Source organism: Oncorhynchus masou, chromosome 9, assembly GCF_036934945.1.
Source record: "Oncorhynchus masou masou isolate Uvic2021 chromosome 9, UVic_Omas_1.1, whole genome shotgun sequence".
Lineage (NCBI taxonomy): Eukaryota > Metazoa > Chordata > Actinopteri > Salmoniformes > Salmonidae > Oncorhynchus > Oncorhynchus masou.
Genome location: NC_088220.1, coordinates 85,729,723 through 85,751,745, shown reverse-complemented (window position 1 = coordinate 85,751,745; position 22,023 = coordinate 85,729,723). Strand labels below are relative to the sequence as shown.

General features: G+C 48.4%; 1 protein-coding gene across 1 annotated transcript in view; it reads right to left on the bottom strand.

Moving 5' to 3' along the window:
- The window catches only part of LOC135546712 (ubiquitin carboxyl-terminal hydrolase 32-like), a 130,586-nt gene that overhangs the window by 56,992 nt on the left and 51,571 nt on the right, over positions 1 to 22,023 (bottom strand). Inside the window, exons 16-22 of the mRNA XM_064975346.1 lie at positions 19,149 to 19,266; positions 15,226 to 15,380; positions 14,204 to 14,285; positions 13,427 to 13,501; positions 13,083 to 13,221; positions 11,812 to 11,917; positions 2,480 to 2,653 (exon numbers count right to left, since the gene is read on the bottom strand). Coding sequence (XP_064831418.1) covers positions 2,480 to 2,653; positions 11,812 to 11,917; positions 13,083 to 13,221; positions 13,427 to 13,501; positions 14,204 to 14,285; positions 15,226 to 15,380; positions 19,149 to 19,266 — 849 coding nt within the window. The remainder of the gene's footprint in view (positions 1 to 2,479; positions 2,654 to 11,811; positions 11,918 to 13,082; positions 13,222 to 13,426; positions 13,502 to 14,203; positions 14,286 to 15,225; positions 15,381 to 19,148; positions 19,267 to 22,023) is intronic.

Here is a 22,023-nt window from a genome sequence, read left to right as displayed (position 1 = left end):
TCTAGTCTCCTAAGATGGACTGTCCTCTCTCCTCTCCCCTGGTCTCTAGTCTCCTAAGATGGACTGTCCTCTCTCCTCTCCCCTGGTCTCTAGTCTCCTAAGATGGACTGTCCTCTCCCCTGGTCTCTAGTCTCCTAAGATGGACTGTCCTCTCTCCTCTCCCCTGGTCTCTAGTCTCCTAAGATGGACTGTCCTCTCCCCTGGTCTCTAGTCTCCTAAGATGGACTGTCCTCTCTCCTCTCCTCTCCTCTCCCCTGGCCTCAAGTCTCCTAAGATGGACTGTCCTCTCTCCTCTCCCCTGGTCTCTAGTCTCCTAAGATGGACTGTCCTCTCTCCTCTCCCCTGGTCTCTAGTCTCCTAAGATGGACTGTCCTCTCTCCTCTCCCCTGGTCTCTAGTCTCCTAAGATGGACTGTCCACTCTCCTCTCCTCTCCTCTCCCCTGGTCTCTAGTCTCCTAAGATGGACTGTCCACTCTCCTCTCCTCTCCCCTGGTCTCTAGTCTCCTAAGATGGACTGTCCTCTCTCCTCTCCCCTGGTCTCTAGTCTCCTAAGATGGACTGTCCACTCTCCTCTCCTCTCCTCTCCTCTCCTCTCCCCTGGTCTCTAGTCTCCTAAGATGGACTGTCCTCTCTCCTCTCCCCTGGTCTCTAGTCTCCTAAGATGGACTGTCCTCTCTCCTCTCCCCTGGCCTCTAGTCTCCTAAGATGGACTGTCCTCTCCCCTGGTCTCTAGTCTCCTAAGATGGACTGTCCTCTCTCCTCTCCCCTGGTCTCTAGTCTCCTAAGATGGACTGTCCTCTCTCCTCTCCCCTGGTCTCTAGTCTCCTAAGATGGACTGTCCACTCTCCTCTCCTCTCCTCTCCCCTGGTCTCTAGTCTCCTAAGATGGACTGTCCTCTCTCCTCTCCCCTGGTCTCTAGTCTCCTAAGATGGACTGTCCTCTCTCCTCTCCCCTGGTCTCTAATCACCTAAGATGGACTGTCCCCTCTCCTCTCCCCTGGTCTCTAGTCTCCTAAGATGAACTGTCCTCTCTCCTCTCCCCTGGCCTCTAGTCTCCTAAGATGGACTGTCCTCTCTCCTCTCCCCTGGTCTCTAATCACCTAAGATGGACTGTCCTCTCTCCTCTCCCCTGGTCTCTAGTCTCCTAAGATGGACTGTCCTCTCTCCTCTCCCCTGGTCTCTAATCACCTAAGATGGACTGTCCTCTCCCCTGGTCTCTAGTCTCCTAAGATGGACTGTCCTCTCTCCTCTCCCCTGGTCTCAAGTCTCCTAAGATGGACTGTCCTCTCCCCTGGTCTCTAGTCTCCTAAGATGGACTGTCCTCTCTCCTCTCCCCTGGTCTCTAGTCTCCTAAGATGGACTGTCCTCTCTCCTCTCCCCTGGTCTCTAGTCTCCTAAGATGGACTGTCCTCTCCCCTGGTCTCTAGTCTCCTAAGATGTCCTGTCCTCTCTCCTCTCCCCTGGTCTCTAGTCTCCTAAGATGGACTGTCCTCTCTCCTCTCTCCTGTTCTCTAATCACCTAAGATGGACTGTCCTCTCACCTGGTATCTAGGGACCTAAGATGGACTGTCCCCTCTCCTCTCCTCTCTTCTCCCCTGGTCTCTAGTCTCCTAAGATGGACAGTCCCCTCTCCTCTGGTCTCTAGTCTCCTAAGATGGACAGTCCCCTCTCCTCTCCCCCTGATCTCTAGGGACCTAAGATGGACTGTCCCCTCTCCTCTCCTCTCCTCTCCCCTGGTCTCTAGGGACCTAAGATGGACTGTCCCCTCTCCTCTCCTCTGGTCTCTAGTCTCCTAAGATGGACAGTCCCCTCTCCTCTCCTCTCCCCCTGGTCTCTAGGGACCTAAGATGGACTGTCCCCTCTCCTCTCCTCTGGTCTCTAGTCTCCTAAGATGGACAGTCCCCTCTCCTCTCCTCTCCCCCTGGTCTCTAGGGACCTAAGATGGACTGTCCCCTCTCCTCTCCTCTGGTCTCTAGTCTCCTAAGATGGACAGTCCCCTCTCCTCTCCTCTCCCCCTGGTCTCTAGGGACCTAAGATGGACTGTCCCCTCTCCTCTCCTCTGGTCTCTAGTCTCCTAAGATGGACAGTCCCCTCTCCTCTCCCCTGGTCTCTAGGGACCTAAGATGGACTGTCCCCTCTCCTCTCCTCTCCCCCTGGTCTCTAGGGACCTAAGATGGACTGTCCCCTCTCCTCTCCCCTGGTCTCTAGGGACCTAAGATGGACTGTCCCCTCTCCTCTCCTCTGGTTTCTAGTCTCCTAAGATGGACAGTCCCCTCTCCTCTCCTCTCCCCCTGGTCTCTAGGGACCTAAGATCAGGGATGGGCAACTGGGGGCCTGTGCAACTGAAGGCCCTCTGATCCATTTCCCCCCAAAACATTTACTTTCTCAGGGAAAATAAAGGTTGATTGATTATACATGTTAGTTGATAGGCTGTGTGTGTGTGTGTACATGTTTGATTGGTTTGTTGATTGAACTCTGACCTCTGATGCGACCTCCCAGTCGGGTCGTCCGTTGCTGTCCTTCAGCTCTACGTAGGGTTTCTCATGCACCCTGTTCAGGTCCTCATGGAGCCCGTCCAATAGGAAGGCCAGGAGCTCCTGACTGTCCTGCTGCTGGAAGCCGTTGAACCGCGGGGCGTACTTTGCTATTGTCCACTACAGGGGGCGGTAGTGAGACAACCACAGTCAACACAAACAGAACAATTCTGATATTTATTTTTTTTACACAAAATTGGTGTTTTGAGAGCCGATCTGATTGGTCAAATGACCAATTAGTGAAAATAAATATCCGAATCGGGCTGTGTAAAAGCAGCCATATGGAGTCAGTTTCAGGGGGGGGGGATTGTGGGGGGTGGGGGGGTAGAAACACAAAGTTAGAGGTAACAGAAGCACAGACATAACCACATATTAGTCAATTAATCCATGTGGAGTCAATAAGGCCAAAAATAAATTGGACAAGCTATTGTCCACTACAGGGGGGAGAATGGAAACAAAGAGAATAGCTTCCCAGACATCTACTTTACTATCGTCCACTACAGGGAGGAGAATGGAAACAAAGAGAATAGCTTCCCAGACATCTACTTTACTATCGTCCACTACAGGGGGGAGAATGGAAACAAAGAGAATAGCTTCCCAGACATCTACTTTACTATTGTCCACTACAGGGGGGAGAATGGAAACAAAGAGAATAGCTTCCCAGACATCTACTTTACTATCGTCCACTACAGGAAATGGAAACAAAGAGAATAGCTTCCCAGACATCTACTTTACTATTGTCCACTACAGGGGGGAGAATGGAAACAAAGAGAATAGCTTCCCAGACATCTACTTTACTATCGTCCACTACAGGGGGGAGAATGGAAACAAAGAGAATAGCTTCCCAGACATCTACTTTACTATTGTCCACTACAGGGGGAGAATGGAAACAAAGAGAATAGCTTCCCAGACATCTACTTTACTATCGTCCACTACAGGGGAGAATGGAAACAAAGAGAATAGCTTCCCAGACATCTACTTTACTATTGTCCACTACAGGGGGGAGAATGGAAACAAAGATAATAGCTTCCCAGACATCTACTTTACTATTGTCCACTACAGGGGGGAGAATGGAAACAAAGAGAATAGCTTCCCAGACATCTACTTTACTATCGTCCACTACAGGGAGGAGAATGGAAACAAAGAGAATAGCTTCCCAGACATCTACTTTACTATTGTCCACTACAGGGGGGAGAATGGAAACAAAGAGAATAGCTTCCCAGACATCTACTTTACTATCGTCCACTACAGGGGGGAGAATGGAAACAAAGAGAATAGCTTCCCAGACATCTACTTCACTATTGTCCACTACAGGGGGAGAATGGAAACAAAGAGAATAGCTTCCCAGACATCTACTTTACTATCGTCCACTACAGGGGGGAGAATGGAAACAAAGAGAATAGCTTCCCAGACATCTACTTTACTATCGTCCACTACAGGGGGCGAGAATGGAAACCAAGAGAATAGCTTCCCAGACATCTACTTTACTATCGTCCACTACAGGGGGAGAATGGAAACAAAGAGAATAGCTTCCCAGACATCTACTTTACTATTGTCCACTACAGGGGGGAGAATGGAAACAAAGAGAATAGCTTCCCAGACATCTACTTTACTATCGTCCACTACAGGGGGGAGAATGGAAACAAAGAGAATAGCTTCCCAGACATCTACTTTACTATTGTCCACTACAGGGGGGAGAATGGAAACAAAGAGAATAGCTTCCTAGACATCTACTTTACTATCGTCCACTACAGGGGGGAGAATGGAAACAAAGAGAATAGCTTCCCAGACATCTACTTTACTATTGTCCACTACAGGGGGGAGAATGGAAACAAAGAGAATAGCTTCCCAGACATCTACTTTACTATCGTCCACTACAGGAAATGGAAACAAAGAGAATAGCTTCCCAGACATCTACTTTACTATTGTCCACTACAGGAAATGGAAACAAAGAGAACAGCTTCCCAGACATCTACTTTACTATTGTCCACTACAGGGGGGAGAATGGAAACAAAGAGAATAGCTTCCCAGACATCTACTTTACTATCGTCCACTACAGGGGAGAATGGAAACAAAGAGAACAGCTTCCCAGACATCTACTTTACTATTGTCCACTACAGGGGGGAGAATGGAAACAAAGAGAATAGCTTCCCAGACATCTACTTTACTATCGTCCACTACAGGGGGGAGAATGGAAACAAAGAGAATAGCTTCCCAGACATCTACTTTACTATCGTCCACTACAGGGGGGAGAATGGAAACAAAGAGAATAGCTTCCCAGACATCTACTTTACTATCGTCCACTACAGGGGGGAGAATGGAAACAAAGAGAATAGCTTCCCAGACATCTACTTTACTATCGTCCACTACAGGGGAGAATGGAAACAAAGAGAATAGCTTCCCAGACATCTACTTTACTATCGTCCACTACAGGGGAGAATGGAAACAAAGAGAATAGCTTCCCAGACATCTACTTTACTATCGTCCACTACAGGGGGGAGAATGGAAACCAAGAGAATAGCTTCCCAGACATCTACTTTACTATCGTCCACTACAGGGGGGAGAATGGAAACAAAGAGAATAGCTTCCCAGACATCTACTTTACTATTGTCCACTACAGGGGAGAATGGAAACAAAGAGAATAGCTTCCCAGACATCTACTTTACTATCGTCCACTACAGGGGGGAGAATGGAAACAAAGAGAATAGCTTCCCAGACATCTACTTTACTATTGTCCACTACAGGGGGAGAATGGAAACAAAGAGAATAGCTTCCTAGACATCTACTTTACTATCGTCCACTACAGGGGAGAATGGAAACAAAGAGAATAGCTTCCCAGACATCTACTTTACTATTGTCCACTACAGGGGAGAATGGAAACAAAGAGAATAGCTTCCCAGACATCTACTTTACTATCGTCCACTACAGGAAATGGAAACAAAGAGAATAGCTTCCCAGACATCTACTTTACTATTGTCCACTACAGGAAATGGAAACAAAGAGAACAGCTTCCCAGACATCTACTTTACTATCGTCCACTACAGGGGGGAGAATGGAAACAAAGAGAACAGCTTCCCAGACATCTACTTTACTATTGTCCACTACAGGGGAGAATGGAAACAAAGAGAATAGCTTCCCAGACATCTACTTTACTATTGTCCACTACAGGGGGGAGAATGGAAACAAAGAGAATAGCTTCCCAGACATCTACTTTACTATCGTCCACTACAGGAAATGGAAACAAAGAGAATAGCTTCCCAGACATCTACTTTACTATTGTCCACTACAGGAAATGGAAACAAAGAGAACAGCTTCCCAGACATCTACTTTACTATTGTCCACTACAGGGGGGAGAATGGAAACAAAGAGAATAGCTTCCCAGACATCTACTTTACTATCGTCCACTACAGGGGGGAGAATGGAAACAAAGAGAATAGCTTCCCAGACATCTACTTTACTATTGTCCACTACAGGGGGGAGAATGGAAACAAAGAGAATAGCTTCCCAGACATCTACTTTACTATCGTCCACTACAGGGGGGAGAATGGAAACAAAGAGAATAGCTTCCCAGACATCTACTTTACTATCGTCCACTACAGGGGGAGAATGGAAACAAAGAGAATAGCTTCCCAGACATCTACTTTACTATCGTCCACTACAGGGGGGAGAATGGAAACAAAGAGAATAGCTTCCCAGACATCTACTTTACTATCGTCCACTACAGGGGAGAATGGAAACAAAGAGAATAGCTTCCCAGACATCTACTTTACTATCGTCCACTACAGGGGGGAGAATGGAAACAAAGAGAATAGCTTCCCAGACATCTACTTTACTATCGTCCACTACAGGGGAGAATGGAAACAAAGAGAATAGCTTCCCAGACATCTACTTTACTATCGTCCACTACAGGGGAGAATGGAAACAAAGAGAATAGCTTCCCAGACATCTACTTTACTATCGTCCACTACAGGGGAGAATGGAAACAAAGAGAATAGCTTCCCAGACATCTACTTTACTATCGTCCACTACAGGGGGGAGAATGGAAACAAAGAGAATAGCTTCCCAGACATCTACTTTACTATCGTCCACTACAGGGGGGAGAATGGAAACAAAGAGAATAGCTTCCCAGACATCTACTTTACTATCGTCCACTACAGGGGAGAATGGAAACAAAGAGAATAGCTTCCCAGACATCTACTTTACTATCGTCCACTACAGGGGGGAGAATGGAAACAAAGAGAATAGCTTCCCAGACATCTACTTTACTATCGTCCACTACAGGGGGAGAATGGAAACAAAGAGAATAGCTTCCCAGACATCTACTTTACTATCGTCCACTACAGGGGGGAGAATGGAAACAAAGAGAATAGCTTCCCAGACATCTACTTTACTATCGTCCACTACAGGGGGGAGAATGGAAACAAAGAGAATAGCTTCCCAGACATCTACTTTACTATCGTCCACTACAGGGGGGAGAATGGAAACAAAGAGAATAGCTTCCCAGACATCTACTTTACTATCGTCCACTACAGGGGGGAGAATGGAAACAAAGAGAATAGCTTCCCAGACATCTACTTTACTATCGTCCACTACAGGGGGGAGAATGGAAACAAAGAGAATAGCTTCCCAGACATCTACTTTACTATCGTCCACTACAGGGGGGAGAATGGAAACAAAGAGAATAGCTTCCCAGACCACTACTTTACTATCGTCCACTACAGGGGGGAGAATGGAAACAAAGAGAATAGCTTCCCAGACATCTACTTTACTATTGTCCACTACAGGGGGGAGAATGGAAACAAAGAGAATAGCTTCCCAGACATCTACTTTACTATCGTCCACTACAGGGGGGAGAATGGAAACAAAGAGAATAGCTTCCCAGACCACTACTTTACTATTGTCCACTACAGGGGGGAGAATGGAAACAAAGAGAATAGCTTCCCAGACATCTACTTTACTATCGTCCACTACAGGGGGGAGAATGGAAACAAAGAGAATAGCTTCCCAGACATCTACTTTACTATCGTCCACTACAGGGGGGAGAATGGAAACAAAGAGAATAGCTTCCCAGACCACTACTTTACTATTGTCCACTACAGGGGAGAATGGAAACAAAGAGAATAGCTTCCCAGACATCTACTTTACTATCGTCCACTACAGGGGGGAGAATGGAAACAAAGAGAATAGCTTCCCAGACATCTACTTTACTGTAGTCCACTACAGGGGGGAGAATGGAAACAAAGAGAATAGCTTCCCAGACATCTACTTTACTATTGTCCACTACAGGGGGGAGAATGGAAACAAAGAGAATAGCTTCCCAGACATCTACTTTACTATCGTCCACTACAGGGGGGAGAATGGAAACAAAGAGAATAGCTTCCCAGACATCTACTTTACTGTAGTCCACTACAGGGGGGAGAATGGAAACAAAGAGAATAGCTTCCCAGACATCTACTTTACTATCGTCCACTACAGGGGGAGAATGGAAACAAAGAGAATAGCTTCCCAGACATCTACTTTACTATCGTCCACTACAGGGGGAGAATGGAAACAAAGAGAATAGCTTCCCAGACATCTACTTTACTATTGTCCACTACAGGGGAGAATGGAAACAAAGAGAATAGCTTCCCAGACATCTAATTTACTATTGTCCACTACAGGGGAGAATGGAAACAAAGAGAATAGCTTCCCAGACATCTACTTTACTATTGTCCACTACAGGGGGGAGAATGGAAACAAAGAGAATAGCTTCCCAGACATCTACTTTACTATCGTCCACTACAGGGGGGAGAATGGAAACAAAGAGAATAGCTTCCCAGACATCTACTTTACTATTGTCCACTACAGGGGGGAGAATGGAAACAAAGAGAATAGCTTCCCAGACATCTACTTTACTATCGTCCACTACAGGGGAGAATGGAAACAAAGAGAATAGCTTCCCAGACATCTACTTTACTATCGTCCACTACAGGGGAGAATGGAAACAAAGAGAATAGCTTCCCAGACATCTACTTTACTATCGTCCACTACAGGGGGAGAATGGAAACAAAGAGAATAGCTTCCCAGACATCTACTTTACTATTGTCCACTACAGGGGGAGAATGGAAACAAAGAGAATAGCTTCCCAGACATCTACTTTACTATCGTCCACTACAGGGGAGAATGGAAACAAAGAGAATAGCTTCCCAGACATCTACTTTACTATCGTCCACTACAGGGGGGAGAATGGAAACAAAGAGAATAGCTTCCCAGACATCTACTTTACTATTGTCCACTACAGGGGGGAGAATGGAAACAAAGAGAATAGCTTCCCAGACATCTACTTTACTATTGTCCACTACAGGGGGGAGAATGGAAACAAAGAGAATAGCTTCCCAGACATCTACTTTACTATTGTCCACTACAGGGGAGAATGGAAACAAAGAGAATAGCTTCCCAGACATCTACTTTACTATCGTCCACTACAGGGGGGAGAATGGAAACAAAGAGAATAGCTTCCCAGACATCTACTTTACTATTGTCCACTACAGGGGGGAGAATGGAAACAAAGAGAATAGCTTCCCAGACATCTACTTTACTATTGTCCACTACAGGGGGAGAATGGAAACAAAGAGAATAGCTTCCCAGACATCTACTTTACTATCGTCCACTACAGGGGGGAGAATGGAAACAAAGAGAATAGCTTCCCAGACATCTACTTTACTATCGTCCACTACAGGGGGAGAATGGAAACAAAGAGAATAGCATCCCAGACATCTACTTTACTATTGTCCACTACAGGGGGGAGAATGGAAACAAAGAGAATAGCTTCCCAGACATCTACTTTACTATTGTCCACTACAGGGGAGAATGGAAACAAAGAGAATAGCTTCCCAGACATCTACTTTACTATCGTCCACTACAGGGGAGAATGGAAACAAAGAGAATAGCTTCCCAGACATCTACTTTACTATTGTCCACTACAGGGGAGAATGGAAACAAAGAGAATAGCTTCCCAGACATCTACTTTACTATTGTCCACTACAGGGGGAGAATGGAAACAAAGAGAATAGCTTCCCAGACATCTACTTTACTATCGTCCACTACAGGGGGGAGAATGGAAACAAAGAGAATAGCTTCCCAGACATCTACTTTACTATTGTCCACTACAGGGGAGAATGGAAACAAAGAGAATAGCTTCCCAGACATCTACTTTACTGTCGTCCACTACAGGGGAGAATGGAAACAAAGAGAATAGCTTCCCAGACATCTACTTTACTATCGTCCACTACAGGGGAGAATGGAAACAAAGAGAATAGCTTCCCAGACATCTACTTTACTATCGTCCACTACAGGGGGAGAATGGAAACAAAGAGAATAGCTTCCCAGACATCTACTTTACTATTGTCCACTACAGGGGGGAGAATGGAAACAAAGAGAATAGCTTCCCAGACATCTACTTTACTATCGTCCACTACAGGGGGGAGAATGTGTCTTCAGTAAGTACATTGAGTAGCCAGCCAGGAGACTTCCAATTCTCTCCTCTCTCTCTTCCCCCCCTCTCCCCTCTCTCTCTTCCCCCCCCTCTCCCCTCTCTCTCTTCCCCCCCTCTCCCTCTTCCCCCCCTCTCCCCTCTCTCTCTTCCCCCCCTCTCCCCTCTCTCTTCCCCCTCTCCCCTCTCTCTTCCCCCTCTCCCCTCTCCCTCTTCCCCCCCTCTCCCCTCTCCCTCTTCCCCCTCTCCCCTCTCCCTCTTCCCCCTCCCTCTTCCCCCCTCTCCCCTCTCCCTTTTCCCCCTCTCCCCTCTCCCTCTTCCCCCTCCCTCTTCCCCCCCTCTCCCCTCTCCCTCTTCCCCCCTCTCCCTCTCTCTCTTCCCCCCTCTCTTCCCCCCTCTCCCTCTCTCTCTTCCCCCCCTCTCCCTCTCTCTCTTCCCCCTCTCTCTCTTCCCCCCCTCTCCCCTCTCTCTCTTCCCCCCCTCTCCCTCTCTCTCTTCCCCCTCTCCCCTCTCTCTTCCCCCCCCTCCCTCTCTCTCTTTCCCCCTCTCCCTCTCTCTCTTTCCCCCCTCTCCCTCTCTCTCTTCCCCCCCTCTCCCCTCTCTCTCTTCCCCCTCTCTCTCTTCCCCCCTCTCCCTCTCTCTCTTCCCCCTCTCTCTCTTTCCCCCTCTCCCCTCTCTCTCTTCCCCCTCTCTCTCTTCCCCCCCTCTCCCCTCTCTCTCTTCCCCCCCCCTCTCCCTCTCTCTCTTCCCCCCTCTCCCCCTCTCTCTCTTCCCCCCTCTCCCCTCTCTCTCTTCCCCCACTAGCCTCTGGTACATCCTAATGACTTGATACCATCTGAAATACACAGCGAAATTATGGAATACTTTAATGACTTTTATCTCCCAAATCGGTACAAATTGTTATGGTATAGAGTAGAAATTGATACGACTTTTACAATTTAAATGATTGAAAATGTACGATTTCAGTGTATTGTTAGTTGTTTTGGAGATCGTCTAGGTCTATATGATCTATTATATCTATGATCTATAGACTATTTTCTAAGTAAGATAACCTTTAACATAAAACCTTTATTTTCTTGAGATTACAGTCATTTTTCCAGTTCTACTGCAACATATGAATGGCCACAATGATGTTTGTCCTTCATATTATGTTTATTGGCTCTGCTGCTTTGTAAGAATTTGTTTTTATTAATTAACTCACTTGCCTAGTTGCGTAGTTAAATTTAAAAATTATAAAATCATGACATTAGCTTTTAAAATCATGACATTAGCTTTTAAAATCATGACATTAGCTTTTTAAATCATGACATTAGCTTTTAAAATCATGACATTAGCTTTTTAAATCATCACATTAGCTTTTAAAATCATGACATTAGCTTTTAAAATCATCACATTAGCTTTTAAAATCATGACATTAGCTTTTAAAATCATCACATTAGCTTTTAAAATCATGACATTAGCTTTTAAAATCATGACATTAGCTCTTAAAATCATGACATTAGCTTTTAAAATCATGACATTAGCTTTTTAAATCATCACATTAGCTTTTAAAATCATGACATTAGCTTTTTAAATCATGACATTAGCTTTTAAAATCATGACATTAGCTTTTCGAACCTTTAATCAGTATTATTTGTATCATATTTAGGACGACAATGAGGATCTCCTCTATCTACTGTTCCGGCAGTGAGGACAGACCATCGGCAAGCTACAAAGCTACATAGTACAAGCTACTGTCCCACTACAGGGAGTAAGGAAATCCCATCCACTGTTGTTGTGACGATCCATGCCGGGATTTATAACCCACCCGGAGTTTGAGAGGAGCAACGTTCTTCTGTGTTCCACTCCACAGCTCCATCAGCAGGTCTCCGTAGCATTTAGCCATGTGACCTCGCATCCCGATGGGGTTGGTCCTGGACACACAAAATAACAAAGTCAGTAATGCTATTGATAAAATAATGTATATGTTGAAAGATAATGATAAAATAATTCCACTCTGAAACCTTATAATTGTATGAAATTTGATTAGAATCGTACAATTATAATCTGATGTTGTGTGTAGTTTTAGTCAGAATTAGATTAAACAATGTATCTGTATAGTGGAAAAACACAGACTGTCTGAGCGAGGCGTAGCTTAGGATTTGAACTTCTATGTGTGTGCCGAAGAAAAACAAACAGAACAGTTCAACTGTGTTTGGACCGACCTGGCTAGGCCTCTGAGGAATTTATGATAGCATTGGGAGTACTTCTCAAGGTCTCCCTAATCTCGGGAGAATGGAACTGTCGGCTAGGTAGTGATACACAGTGGTGAGAACTATGGAGAAGGATAAAACCTACTGTCTGTGTGGAAGTATGTGCACAGCTATAAAATGGATGTCTTTGTATAATGGACGGGAGAACGTTCTCATGAAAAAAACACTGTACTCTCTTTTTGCATAAGCTGAGTCTTTCACTAATTATTATTAAACCCATGGTTTTACAGACCTCGGGGATTGGTCAGAGATATTGATTGTCAGTTATTATCATTGGGATTGAAAATTCTTGTGACAGCTATCCAACAAGCCGTTCACCTTTTCACGGACGCACACAGGGACGCACACACACACAGGGACGCACACACACAGGGACACACACACACACAGAGACACACACACACACACAGGGACACACACACACAGGGACACACACACACAGGGACACACACACACAGGGACACACACACACAGGGACACACACAGGGACACACACAGGGACACACACACACACAGGGACACACACACAGGGACACACACACACAGGGACACACACACACTTAGGGACACACACACACACAGGGACACACACAGGGACACACACGGACACACACAGGGACACACACACACACACACACACAGGGACACACACAGAGAAACACACACAGGGACACACACAGAGAGACACACACAGGGACACACACACACACACACACAGGGACACACACACACACACACACACACACACACACACACACACACACACACACACACACACACACACACACACACACACACACACACACACACACACACACACACACACCTGTTGAGTTCATAGAGGTGTCTTCCTGAGATGAAGTAGTCAGTGAGAGGCGTGGTGTTGCTCACACACTGGATACTAGAGTTCATAAAGCACGTGTTGCCTAGGTTACTGAGGCCCGTGGCACCCTTCTCCGTAGCAACTGGGGGGGGGGGGACATGTACAGTATTACATACATGTTTGAAAGGTTTTAGGAGAGAAGGGGAGGAAGGTTAGAGACATAAATGTAACCTTAAATACTGAAAGGGAAAGCTCTTGATAACTGCATTGTAAATGTATGTAACCGATGTACTGGTAGAAGGTAGCTGTGACTGTAAAGTGGGACGACGACGATGACGATGACGCACCTTTATGTCGGTCCATTGTACTGCTGTTAGCGATGAAGGACATCTCTTCTGGCCAACTCATGTCTTTGTTCCGAACTAATAACAACACAAGATGAAGGTTTTTACACATCGATGCCAGGATTACAGCAGTAAAGACGCGTTTACTTTTAAATCTTCTCTTTTTCAAAATCTGAAATATTCCAGTCAGTCCAGTTGTTGTGTTTTATTTACATTTCAACACACCCGGCAAACTCAGCAGTCAGATAACATTTTAATTACTGTGCTGAAAAGTTGTTTATTTTTCATTTTTAATTTTACCCCCTTTTCTCCCCAATTTCCTGGTATCCAATTGTTAGTAGCTACTATCTTGTCTCATCGCTACAACTCCCGTACGGACTCGGGAGAGACGAAGGTTGAAAGTCATGCGTCCTCCGATACACAACCCAACCAAGTCGCACTGCTTCTTAACACAGTGTGCATCCAACCCGGCAGCCAGCTGCACCAATGTGTCGGAGGAAACACCGTGCACCTGGCGACCTTGGTTAGCGCGCACTGCGCCCGGCCCGCTACAGGAGTCGCTGGTGCGTGATGAGACAAGGACATCCCTACCGACCAAGCCCTCCCAAACCCGGACGACGCTAGGCCAATTGTGCGTCGCCCCACGGACCTCCCGGTCGCGGCCGGTTACGACAGAGTCTGGGCGCCAACCCAGGGACTCTGATGGCACAGCTGGCGCTGCAGTACAGCGCTCTTAACCACTGCACCACCCGGGAGGCCGAAAAGTCGTTTTGAACGTACCTTCGATAACTAAGTGCTGCTCGTCCTGGATCTTCAGGCCCTCCAGAGTGTGGTCCTCGTCATCGAGCAGGGTCAGACAGTTCTGGGGGGGGAGGAGAACCGGGTCAGACAGTTCTGGGGGAGGAGAACCGGGTCAGACAGTTCTGGGGGGAGGAGAACCGGGTCAGACAGTTCTGGGGGGAGGAGAACCGGGTCAGACAGTTCTGGGGGAGGAGAACCGGGTCAGACAGTTCTGGGGGGGGAGGAGAACCGGGTCAGACAGTTCTGGGGGTTGGAGAACCGGGTCAGACAGTTCTGGGAGGGGAGGAGAACCGGGTCAGACAGTTCTGGGGGGGGAGGAGAACCGGGTCAGACAGTTCTGGGAGGGAGGAGAACCGGGTCAGACAGTTCTGGGGGGAGGAGAACCGGGTCAGACAGTTCTGGGGGAGGAGAACCGGGTCAGACAGTTCTGGGGGAGGAGAACCGGGTCAGACAGTTCTGGGGGGAGGAGAACCGGGTCAGACAGTTCTGGGGGGAGGAGAACCGGGTCAGACAGTTCTGGGGGAGGAGAACCGGGTCAGACAGTTCTGGGGGTTGGAGAACCGGGTCAGACAGTTCTGGGGGGAGGAGAACCGGGTCAGACAGTTCTGGGGGGAGGAGAACCGGGTCAGACAGTTCTGGGGGAGGAGAACCGGGTCAGACAGTTCTGGGGGGAGGAGAACCGGGTCAGACAGTTCTGTGGGGAGGTTTGGATAAGAGGTCAACATCCGCAAGTTTATATTTTATCATGTCACCGTAGTATCACTTATAAAATGTAGTGGCCAACATGTGATAGTTGCTCCACACACACACACACACACACAGACACACACACACACACACACACACACACACACACCTGGCTCACACACACACACACACACACACACACACACACACACACACACACACACACACACACACACACACACACACACACACACACACACACACACACACACACACACACACACACACACACACACACACACACACACACACACCTGGCTGTTGTAGAGCCACAGCCTCATGTCCTCGTCTTTGATGCGTAGCCTCCGAGACAGGTACAGGTGGATGTCCCTGATGGTGCCCACACGGCTGAAACAGCCTGTATAGGCCAGGACACGCTTCAGAGGAGCGTTGGGGGAGGGCACGTTACCTGGAGGGGGAGGAGGAGGGAGGAGAGAGGGGGAGGGAGAGAGGGCGAGGGAGAGAGAGAGGGGGAGGGAGAGAGAGAGGGGGAGGGAGAGGGAGGAGAGAGGGGGAGGGAGTGAGAGAGGGGGAGGGAGAGAGAGAGGGGGAGGGAGAGAGAGAGGGGGAGGGAGAGGGAGTGAGAGAGGGGGAGGGAGAGAGAGAGGGGGAGGGAGAGGGGCGAGGGGAGAGAGAGGGGGAGGGAGTGAGAGAGGGGAGGGAGAGAGAGAGGGGGAGGGAGTGAGAGAGGGGGGAGGGAGTGAGAGAGGGGGAGGGAGGAGAGAGGGGGAGGGAGGAGAGAGGGGGAGGGAGAGAGGGCGAGGGGGAGAGAGAGGGGGAGGGAGGAGGAGGGGGGAGGGAGTGAGAGAGGGGGAGGGAGAGAGGGCGAGGGAGAGAGAGAGGGAGAGAGGGGGGAGAGAGGGGAGGGAGAGGGGGAGGAGGGATAGAGGAGAGAGGGGGAGAGAGAGAGGGGAGAGGGGGAGGAGGGATAGAGGAGAGAGGGGGAGAGAGAGAGGGGAGAGAGGGGGAGGAGGGATAGAGGAGAGAGAGAGGGGAGAGGGGAGAGAGAGAGGGGGGGGGGAGGAGGGATAGAGGAGAGAGGGGAAGAGAGAGAGGGGAGAGGGGGAGGAGGGATAGAGGAGAGAGGGGGAGAGAGAGGGGAGAAGGAGAACACTCCAGCCTTTAATGAACTATAAACTCATCAGAATTACTGAAAAGTTCTGTAATATTGTAAATACTATTGTCACCCAGACTCACATGAACTTTAAGAAAATTAGTTAATTAAATCAACACATTATTACAAGAGATAAAGAATAGTTCAGCTCGTGTAGGATTAGGTGTAAGGAAGCAGCAAGAAAGGGTGTTTTCAGATTAGGTCATTTAATTAATACAGAGTCATTACATTAAAAAAGCCTCCGATCAAAAAGGCAACAAAATCTATATTAGTTTCAGTTAATAAACAATTAATAAAAAACAAAATGGAACTTATTATTATTGATTTGAAAAGTAAAAAATAAAAAATCTTAATATGTGATAGGTTGGTAATGCTTGTATGTTTGAAAGCAAACAGAAAGGGGAAATGAAAAGCCACCCATTCTCCCAGCAGCAGAGCCTTGCTCTTTGGTCAGTGTGTCACCAATGATTGTGGGTGAGATTCCCGCTGAGGCCACCCATGCGTCACATGTATGCAGCATGACTAAGATAATGGTGTTATCTATATATCTGCTAAATGGTATGTATTATGTGTGGTTTTATCTCTTTGCCTGGTCAGCTGGTATTTGTGATCGGAGCCAAGCTAACTCCTCTGGGCCAGACATCTGATGGAGTGGTGATCTAATCAGACCGGTGCAGCGCTCTGTCTCAGTGCCTCCGCACTGAGCTCTAATGTCTCGCAGTGCCCCCGCGCTGAGCTCTAATGTCTCGCAGTGCCTCCGCGCTGAGCTCTAATGTCTCGCAGTGCCTCCGCGCAGCGCTCTAATGTCTCGCAGTGCCCCCGCGCTGAGCTCTAATGTCTCACAGTGCCCCCGTGCTGAGCTCTAATGTCTCACAGTGCCCCGTGCTGAGCTCTAATGTATCACAGTGCCCCCGTGCTGAGCTCTAATGTCTCACAGTGCCCCCGTGCTGAGCTCTAATGTCTCACAGTGCCCCCGTGCTGAGCTCTGTCTCACAGTGCCCCCGTGCTGAGCTCTAATGTCTCACAGTGCCCCCGTGCTGAGCTCTAATGTCTCACAGTGCCCCCGTGCTGAGCTCTAATGTCTCACAGTGCCCCCGTGCTGAGCTCTAATGTCTCACAGTGCCCCCGTGCTGAGCTCTAATGTCTCACAGTGCCCCCGTGCTGAGCTCTAATGTCTCACAGTGCCCCGTGCTGAGCTCTAATGTCTCACAGTGCCCCCGTGCTGAGCTCTAATGTCTCACAGTGCCCCCGTGCTGAGCTCTAATGTCTCACAGTGCCCCCGTGCTGAGCTCTAATGTCTCACAGTGCCCCCGTGCTGAGCTCTAATGTCTCACAGTGCCCCCGTGCTGAGCTCTAATGTCTCACAGTGCCCCCGTGCTGAGCTCTAATGTCTCACAGTGCCCCCGTGCTGAGCTCTAATGTCTCACAGTGCCCCCGTGCTGAGCTCTAATGTCTCACAGTGCCCCCGTGCTGAGCTCTAATGTCTCACAGTGCCCCCGTGCTGAGCTCTAATGTCTCACAGTGCCCCCGTGCTGAGCTCTAATGTCTCACAGTGCCCCTGTGCTGAGCTCTAATGTCTCACAGTGCCCCCGTGCTGAGCTCTAATGTCTCACAGTGCCTCCGTGCTGAGCTCTAATGTCTCACAGTGCCTCTGTGCTGAGCTCTAATGTCTCACAGTGCCTCTGTGCTGAGCTCTAATGTCTCACAGTGCCTCTGTGCTGAGCTCTAATGTCTCACAGTGCCTCTGTGCAGCGCTCTGTCTCACAGTGCCTCTGTGCTGAGCTCTAATGTCTCACAGTGCCTCTGTGCTGAGCTCTAATGTCTCACAGTGCCTCTGTGCTGAGCTCTAATGTCTCACAGTGCCTCTGTGCAGCGCTCTGTCTCACAGTGCCTCTGTGCAGCTCTCTAATGTCTCACAGTGTCTCCCACAGTGCCTCCGTGCAGCGCTCTGTCTCACAGTCCATTATAACAGCATGATTAGGGGTGGACCAGTCCATTATAACAGAATGATTAGGGGTGGACCAGTCCATTATAACAGCATGATTAGGGGTGGACCAGTCCATTATAACAGCATGATTAGGGGTGGACCAGTCCATTATAACAGCATGATTAGGGGTGGACCAGTCCATTATAACAGCATGATTTGGGGTGGACCAGTCCATTATAACAGCATGATTAGGGGTGGACCAGTCCATTATAACAGCATGATTAGGGGTGGACCAGTCCATTATAACAGCATGATTAGGGGTGGACCAGTCCATTATAACAGACTGATTAGGGGCCGGACCAGTCCATTATAACAGCATGATTAGGGGCCGGACCAGTCCATTATAACAGCATGATTAGGGGTGGACCAGTCCATTATAACAGCATGATTAGGGGCCGGACCAGTCCATTTTAACAGCATGATTAGGGGCAGGATCAGTCCATTATAACAGCATGATTAGGGGCCGGACCAGTCCATTATAACAGCATGATTAGGGGCCGGACCAGTCCATTATAACAGAATGATTAGGGGCAGGACCAGTCCATTATAACAGCATGATTAGGGGTGAACCAGTCCATTATAACAGCATGATTAGGGGTGGACCAGTCCATTATAACAGCATGATTAGGGGTGGACCAGTCCATTATAACAGCATGATTAGGGGTGGACCAGTCCATTATAACAGCATGATTAGGGGCCGGACCAGTCCATTATAACAGAATGATTAGGGGTGGACCAGTCCATTATAACAGCATGATTAGGGGTGGACCAGTCCATTATAACAGCATGATTAGGGGCCGGACCAGTCCATTATAACAGCATGATTAGGGGTGGACCAGTCCATTATATCAGCATGATTAGGGGTGGACCAGTCCATTATATCAGCATGATTAGGGGCCGGACCAGTCCATTATAACAGCATGATTAGGGGTGGACCAGTCCATTATAACAGCATGATTAGGGGTGAACTACAGTAGTAGCGTTTGTTGGCTCCTAGCAGGCTGTCTCTCTTTCTTGCTGCAGGCTTACGTTACCTCGGGGGAGATGCTGGGGGAACATTCTCAGGCTGGTCATACCCATGTTAACCCAGATGTTGGACTGGGGGGTGCGTGTGGCGGGCTGCTGCCGCAGGAAGAGGAGGTAGCGTGGGAAGAGCTCCAGCTCAGCTCGGCCTGTTGTCGTCTGCTGGATCACCTGGGAAAAGGGAGAGGAGGAAAAGCATTCAACAATTACCTCTAAGGGCTGAACCCTAACTTCAGGTACACACACACACACACACACACACCACACACACACACACACACACACACCCCCCACACACCACACACCACACACCACACACCACACACCTAAAAAGTTCACAAAAATCATCCACAATAGTTTAAAAATCACTCGAGCTAGACCCAGTCCTCAAGCAGACCATCCATGGCACAAGTGTCAATCTCATTCCACCGAGGGCAGAGTGTCTGCTGGTTCTCGTTCCTCCCTTGTCCTTAAATCGGTGAATTAAAGGTCACTAATTAGTAAGGAACTCCCCTCACCTGGTCGTCAACGTCTTAACTCGAACGGAAAACACTAAAACCTGCAGACACTAGACCCATGGGTGTGACACCCCTGATCTATGGTTTAGTGAAAGACCACAACACAACCATCCCTTACACTATCTATGGTTCAGTGATAGTGTCAGGGATGGTTGTGGTCTATCTATGGTACAGTGATAGTGTCAGGGATGGTTGTGGTCTATCTATGGTTCAGTGATAGTGTAAGGGATAGTTGTGGTCTATCTATGGGTCAGTGATAGTGTCAGGGATGGTTGTGGTCTATCTATGGTTCAGTGATAGTGTCAGGGATAGTTTTGGCAGACATTTTGTCAGCTAATTATTGTCATGTAGGTTATATCCTTCCTGTTTGGCCCTGTCCGGGGGTGTCCTCGGATGGGGCCACAGTGTCTCCTGACCCCTCCTGTCTCAGCCTCCAGTATTTATGCTGCAGTAGTTTATGTGTCGGGGGGCTTGGGTCAGTTTGTTATATCTGGAGTACTTCTCCTGTCCTATTCGGTGTCCTGTGTGAATCTAAGTGTGCGTTCTCTAATTCTCTCCTTCTCTCTTTCTTTCTCTCTCTCGGAGGACCTGAGCCCTAGGACCATGCCCCAGGACTACCTGACATGATGACTCCTTGCTGTCCCCAGTCCACCTGGCCGTGCTGCTGCTCCAGTTTCAACTGACCTGAGCCCTAGGACCATGCCCCAGGACTACCTGACATGATGACTCCTTGCTGTCCCCAGTCCACCTGGCCATGCTGCTGCTCCAGTTTCAACTGTTCTGCCTTATTATTATATGACCATGCTGGTCATTTATGAACATTTGAACATCTTGGCCATGTTCTGTTATAATCTCTACCCGGCACAGCCAGAAGAGGACTGGCCACCCCACATAGCCTGGTTCCTCTCTAGGTTTCTTCCTAGGTTTTGGCCTTTCTAGGGAGTTTTTCCTAGCCACCGTGCTGCTACACCTGCATTGCTTGCTGTTTGGGGTTTTAGGCTGGGTTTCAGTACAGCACTTTAAGATATCAGCTGATGTACGAAGGGCTATATAAATAAATTTGATTTGATTTGATGTAAAAGACATTGTTTTTCTGCCATGCGTAATATCCGTTAGGCTATGTATTATATAATGGCACAACCATTATTTTAACTCAGGGTTTTTTCCCCGACAGGCCCAGAAGTTTATGAATATGCATAAACGAATATGCTTATGGGTGTTTTGAGCGAATCATCACGTTAGAAAGCTCTGTCCATTTCGTTGTGATAGGCTTAGAAACAACATCCACAACAACCATGTTTCCCACTCAGTTTCAACCTGTTGTTGAACTTCTTTCTTCAAATGAATCATTAAACAGTGTTTTAAATAAGTGTTTGTTTTAAATAAGTGTTTGACGAGATTTTCCATCTCCTTTGCATTGATGTCAGAGTGGTTAGAGGGACAGTAGAGCCCTGAGTACCTGGCCATTAGGACCTGATGGTCGTTAGAGCCCTGAGTACCAGGCCATTAGGACCTGATGGTCGTTAGAGCCCTGATTACCAGGCCATAAGGACCTGATGGTCGTTAGAGCCCTGAGTACCTGGCCATCAGGACGGTAATATGGTCACCGCAACAGTCCTAGTTGGGGTTGTGTTGTGGTCCATCTACAGTCAATCGTGCGAGGGGTGGCTGTGCTGTGGTCCATCGTGTGAGGGGTGGTTGTGTTGTGGTCCATAGTGTGAGGGGTGGTTGTGTTGTGGTCCATCGTGTGAGGGGTGGTTGTGTTGTGGTCCATAGTGTGAGGGGTGGTTGTGTTGTGGTCCATCGTGTGAGGGGTGGTTGTGTTGTGGTCCATAGTGTGAGGGGTGGTTGTGTTGTGGTCCATAGTGTGAGGGGTGGTTGTGTTGTGGTCCATCGTGTGAGGGGTGGTTGTGTTGTGGTCCATAGTGTGAGGGGTGGTTGTGTTGTGGTCCATAGTGTTGGGGGTGGTTGTGTTGTGGTCCATAGTGTTGGGGGGGGGTCGTGTTGTGGTCCATAGTGTTGGGGGGGTCGTGTTGTGGTCCATCGTGTGAGGGGTGGTTGTGTTGTGGTCCATAGTGTGAGGGGTGGTCGTGTTGTGGTCCATCGTGTGAGGGGTGGTCGTGTTGTGGTCCATCGTGTGAAGGGTGGTTGTGTTGTGGTCCATAGTGTTGGGGTGGTTGTGTTGTGGTCCATCGTGTGAGGGGTGGTTGTGTTGTGGTCCATCGTGTCAGGGGTGGTTGTGTTGTGGTCCATAGTGTTGGGGGGGGTCGTGTTGTGGTCCATAGTGTTGGGGGGGGTCGTGTTGTGGTCCATAGTGTTGGGGGGGGGGTCGTGTTGTGGTCCATAGTGTGAGGGGTGGTCGTGTTGTGGTCCATCGTGTGAGGGGTGGTTGTGTTGTGGTCCATAGTGT